This window comes from Histomonas meleagridis (genome assembly GCF_020186115.1).
Source record: "Histomonas meleagridis strain 2922-C6/04-10x chromosome Unknown contig_20, whole genome shotgun sequence".
Lineage (NCBI taxonomy): Eukaryota > Parabasalia > Tritrichomonadida > Dientamoebidae > Histomonas > Histomonas meleagridis.
Window position 1 is genome coordinate 1,400,027 of NW_027150805.1, and position 6,140 is coordinate 1,406,166.

The following is a 6,140-nucleotide window of genomic DNA, read 5'->3' on the forward strand; positions in this document are numbered from 1 at the left end:
AAATAGACACAACATGGAAAATTAGCACACAAAATGATACATCTATTGCTTCTTTACTAAGTTCTACATGTATTCTTTCTCCAGATGGCGTAACATTATGCAGTTTAAACAATGATTCTATTGAATATTATGGAAAAGATGGAAATAATTCACAATTTCAAATTCCCTTAGAAAAAAATGAAAAAATTACATGTTTGTCAAATGCATGCACAAACCCATGGATTTTATGCGTGGGGACAACAAGTGGTCGTTTGATTTTTTTTGAAATGAACAATGTTCTCTTAACTTTAACGCCACGTAATGCACCTATCCAAAGTGTTAAGCTTTGTTCTCATTCAAAGAGTTATTTTACCAAATCATTTTCTATTTTTTTGGTTCAATATTCTGAAGGGGTATTTATTACAATTCCTCTTGAATCTTTACTCCAAAAAATACAAAACAAAGACAGTGATCAACAAGTCAACTTTCAAAAATGGCAAACCAACCATAACAATGTATCAGATTCTGCGATCGTCAATTCTAACTTATCCTCTCTTATGCTTTCTGGTCTTCATCCATTTCCAGCACTTGTCAACACAGGTTCTAAACCATTTTTATCAGTTTATTCGATATCCAAACCACAAGATGCTGGTGCTGCACAACGTGTTAAACAAGCAGCTTCAAGATTCTTCAAAATAGCAGCTAACTGGATTGTCGGAAGTGAAGCTGAAGAAGAAGAGCCTCCAATCCCAAAGGCAGCATTTGAATACGAAATAATCGACGAGGACCGTAACGGTCGCCAAATATTTGCGAGTCCAAACGGTCGCTGGTTTGCTATCAACGATGCGAGAGGTCGTGTTATTGTTGTAGATTCTGTATTTGGACATATTTCCAAAGTTATTAAGGGTGTACGTGATGCTCAGATTTCATGGAAAGATGAATTTCTACTTGTATATACTCCATCTAGAGGAATGATTACTTGTTGTCTTATTCCAAGTGGTAAAATCATTGATGCAGTTAAAGTTGATAAAAACGGCAAACTCTTCCAAGTATATGGACCAGAAAACGATTTTGGATCAACATTTATTGATTCAATTGGAAATGTTGCATCCTTAAAAGTAAATTATGAAAACGAAAATAACACAAACGAATACAAGTCACCACTTGATTTCCATTTCGAGTTTCCACTTTTCCTTACAAATGAATCAAATTCGATCATCAAAGAACTTCATTCTTCAGTTTCATCTGACAACATAAATGAAGAAGCTGTTCTCGAAATCATTCGAAAAGTTACGACACCCGAACTTGGCGCATCATCAATTCGAGTATTATTATTATATCCCAATATCACCGAAGAACTTCTATATCAATCGATTCAAGCATTAAAATCGAACGTAAACATTGATACTTTTGAAGAAGATTCCAAATCATTTTTCGAGAGTTCCAATTCGTCATTACATAAAGCGAATGACATCTTCGAATACAAATGTTTCATCGAACTTGCGAATCGTTGGGACGAATATAAACACTACGAAACCATTGAAGTATCAAATCTTAAATCTATTTTTAATGATTTCGATCTTCCGACAAAAGAAATACCGAAACCAAAAGAAGAAAACTTGAAAATGTTTCTGATGACACCATTGAAGTCACCGAACTTCTTCTTTTCTTTTATACGAACAGAGAATGTTACTGTTAATGATATATATCATTCATATCGAATCGCGCGATGCACAAAAGAAGAGTTCATAATGCGATTTGTGATTTGGTTTATGTCTGCATCGTCCGCACAGATAACTGTCGCAAAGAACGCGCTGCACGAGTTCTTGTCCACGAAAAACGTGAAGGAAGAATGCGCACAGGTGATGAAGCAATTGGTGATGCCAAATGGTACTTATAACAAAATGACACTGTCGTATTTCATGGAAAACCAATTTAATGATAAGGATTAAATGTAACATTTTCAAGAAATAAAAATACTTTTTGATGATATTTTTTGATTTGAAAGAGCTTGAAAAAATTCATATAACAAAATTATGTCGTTTCTGGCGGCCATTTCCCATTAATTTTTTTTTTTTTTTAATGTATTAAAAGATACATACCTGATGACATGAAAATTCAATATTAAAAAAAATGGGTATCTTAAATGAAAATAATTAACACATTCCTATCATTTTGAAAATATAGCTTATAAAAAAATTTAAAATTTCATAATTTTCACATATTAATAATAATAAATATTTTTGAATTACATTATTAATAAAAAAATATGTTTGTTATACACCATTTTGTTGGAATACTTTTACATTCTTATAACTTCAAAATTACATGAAAATATTTCACTTAAAACATTTTACGGTCTTCTTTCCTTCTCTTTACTTTTGTATTTGAAAAGCCAATTTTTAAAACAGCTTCTGTTGCACGTAGAAAAACTTTTCTCAAATTATATCTTACATGAATCATGTTACCAGCAGCTGATATTCCTTCTTGGGATGAAGTTGGTTCATTACTATTATTTGAGTGGTTCAACTATGAAATTATCCCTTAAGTCAGTTTTCGTTCCTACTAAAATAAAAGGTGTTGAAGGGTAGTATTGCTTGATTTCTGTATAAAATGCTCTCAAGGAATTGTGGACAAACAAGAGAGAAAAAAGAACAAAAACGTTACTGTTTGTATATGTTATTGGATAAAGTTTGTAATACCCGATACTCTTCATCATCTTGACAGTTGTGCCAGTTTCTTTGAGTAAGAAGTGATTTAACTATTTCTGTATAATAAATATGGCTATTTTCAGATGCTTTCATAAGTGCTATATCAAATAATTTGAATAATTTCCAAAAATTATTTGGAAATATATAATTTTTATAATAAATATCTAATATCAATTCCTTCTTACTTAAGAAGCAATTTAACTATTTCTGTGTATAAAATATTAACAAAATTTATTTAAGAATCATATTAAATTTTGTAAGATCATTTTAACCAAGAAAATGGATTTCAATATAAGTTCTCCACAACCAAATTACCAATGAAAAATGTATAATAATAATAATAATAATAATATATATATATATATATATATATAAAATAGAAATTTTCATAAGACTATTTCTGAAAAACTTTGATATTTCATTGTTTTTAGAGACACATGAGATTTCAAATAAAAAATTTGTCTTTTGAAACTTCAATTATTCTTTTAATTAAAATTCAAGAAGTTAAAAAAAAAAATATTATTAAAATAGCATATATTATATCTAATATATAGACTTCAATTATCATCTCTATCTTTTAAATTATCGTACATGATCATCCTATTTTTGATATCACAATTCATTTCATTTGAATAAAACCCACCAACGAAAACGTTTTCATTTTATTATTCAGCACAAAACCCAATATTAAATCAATCCTTAAACTATTATCTTTATCAAAACAATAGTATTTGTATATAAATGGAATTTTAAAAATCATTAAATTCTTCGTTCGTTGCTAACTGCGCCGCCAATTGAATCAAAGGAGGTATAAACTTTGTCTCACATGCCATTTCTATGAAAGGATGTTTCAACAATTCCTCTGCCGAAGGTCTTTGATCTGGGTCCACATTTAAACACTTATCTAGAAAATCCAAAAACTCCGGGGATCTTTGATCCTTTGCCGAAATCTCTGGTATACCGACTGACACTATCATATATAAAGCCTTCATAGGTGGCACATCGACATATGGAGGTTCACCTTCTGCCAATTCTCTACAAAGAATTCCTAACGACCATATATCTACCGCAAAACTATAAGGCAATGACTTAATTAATTCAGGTGACATCCAATATGGTGTACCCACAACAGATTTCCTGAAATCGTTACTCGACGATAATTGAGCGGTATAACCGAAATCTGCTAAACGTACTTCACCTGTGGGTTTCAGGAGTACGTTATCTGTTTTGATGTCTCTATGGATCTTGTTTTGCTTATGCATGTAGTCTAATGCTTTAAGGACTTCTCGAGCAAAATACGCAATGTGTGGTTCTTGGCATTCACAATATGTGGCTACATTTGTCAATGAACCACCATCCATTAATTCCATAAGAATCCAAAGGGTGGATTTGACTCTGTAAGCAGCATAAAATGATACTATGTTTTCATGATGCATGGAGGCCATTAATCGAGTTTCTTCTAAGATGGCTTCTTCATTCGTTTCATTAAGTTGCATCTCTTTGACCGCAATTGTCTCATCTAATTCGGGATGATATGCACTGTAGATAATACATGTGGAACCTTCATCAAGTTTCTCAATGTTTTTAAGAAATTTAAGAGGATTTGCTGGTTTGATGATTTGGCTAAGTGGTGGTAAATTATCATCTGATGTGGTGTTCATTTCGATTGGTGCAGGTTTTGTACTCTCATTCATGAAATTAAGGATATCTAAAACTCCTTGTGGATTTTGTAGAACTTCATCTTTGGATAAATCACTCTTCTTAAGAATCTTTTCCCATTCTGGAGGAAGTCCAGAAAAGCCTGTTTCTGAGTTAAAATCGACATGAACTTCATGGATTAAATCATATGGTGCAGAAACTATTGGCTTTGGTTTGGCACCAGGAAGTGTTGGTTCAAGAGATGGATCTAAGTTTTTCTGAAATGAAGCTGCAGATGAAAGTGGAATGAATCCAATTAAACATCTTGGAACATTAACGTATTGCCCAGTTTGTGAATCGATCGTTATCTTGACTCCAGCACGGACGTCATATGGCCTGGAAACCTCGAGAGATGATGAAGATTGATCGCGAGATTCCGCCTTTTTCAAACGAAACATTTTGGGAAAAGTGACACAAATTTTAAAATGGAGAAAAATATCCACTTTGTAAGGGAAGATTACAATATTTATTTGTTTTATGTATAAATTTGTTCGAACATTATTCTTTAGGTTGAATTTATTTGCCATAATAAAGAAGAAAAATTTAATTTTTGAATAGAAGTGTGTAAGTTTATTTCACTAAAAAAAATTCGCTGCGAAGGTCCTTAACGTCCATTTCTCAGAAATTTCATGTTAATTCAAAAGTGTTCCGGCTTTTCATAGGTTACCTCAAAAAAACAGTCAAAATGACGAAGAAACTGTACAAATTGAGAGGAACGCCACTTTTTACAAAATTTTGCGAGGTACCAGAATTCCGGATGATCACCGAAAATCCTCGAATTTTTTCTTAGCTTAATCCCTAAAATTTTAATCAAAATATACAAAGAATGACGAAGGTATTCATTATATATTTGATTTTAAACGGAAACAAGAAATTGTCAATTGATGAAATATTATTTTTTGCTTTATATCTACAATTAAAATACATATTTACACTAACTTTAAAAAAACAAATTATATTCCAAACTCTATGTTTACATTTCGTATTGAAGTAATAAAACATTTGTCTTTTGCTTTAGAACTGTCTCTAATTTTACAGCACTAACTTTCTTATCATTTGCGCAGATCCATCTTTCTGGGAACGGAGGTTTATCATTTTTATGAATGCGATAAGACATATAATGACCTGCATTATCAGATCCAGTAAATGTTACAACAGAAGTTAACTTATATTCGCTGTCTCTATTTTGTACCACTTCCGAAATTCCATTCAATGAAATCTTCAAAAAATTATCACTTTGACGTTCTGTGTATTCTCTTTGAATTGCAGAATATTCACTCATATTCAAACAAAGGGGAAATGAAAATGGTGCTAATGACGGTCTAAGTGATTCTGTGTATTGTCTCCTGTTAATAAAAAACAAAATAACTTTTGGAAGAAATAATAATTTTCGAGACATAATACGATTGTTATATTCACCACATCTACTACAACGAGATCGAACTATAATACGACCAAAGTAGTTATTAAGTGCATTTGTTAAGGTCGAATGTTCAATATCAAGAATTACAAATGAAGTTTGATTAATGGAACGAGTCATAGAACCACATACAGGACATTCAACAGTTTCTTCGTAAATAAAATTTGATGGAAAAATTCTTTTTGTTGCAAATGCAGAAAATGAAACAGTTGTATATTGTTTGAAAAGTGATTCTAAAATATCTAAAAGATGAGTATAAAATTCATGGAAATCTTGCTGTCTAGATATTGATGTTGATATTCCAATTTTTGAAAGTTCTTTTCTACATTTTG

At 31.3% G+C, this 6,140-nt stretch overlaps 2 protein-coding genes across 2 annotated transcripts; one reads left to right on the forward strand and one right to left on the reverse strand.

Moving 5' to 3' along the window:
- Nucleotides 1-266: 266 nt before the first annotated feature.
- Nucleotides 267-1,931, forward strand: GO595_002999 (rab3 GTPase-activating protein regulatory subunit; the record flags this gene model as incomplete). The annotated part of the gene is made up of 1 exon (XM_067915972.1): nucleotides 267-1,931. The coding sequence occupies one exon, from the start codon at nucleotides 267-269 to the stop codon at nucleotides 1,929-1,931; it is 1,665 nt and encodes a 554-aa protein (XP_067776800.1).
- Nucleotides 1,932-3,439: 1,508 nt separating this feature from the next.
- Nucleotides 3,440-4,786, reverse strand: GO595_003000 (STE family protein kinase; the record flags this gene model as incomplete). The annotated part of the gene is made up of 1 exon (XM_067915973.1): nucleotides 3,440-4,786. One exon carries the CDS (start codon nucleotides 4,784-4,786, stop codon nucleotides 3,440-3,442), a length of 1,347 nt encoding a protein of 448 aa, XP_067776801.1.
- Nucleotides 4,787-6,140: the final 1,354 nt, after the last annotated feature.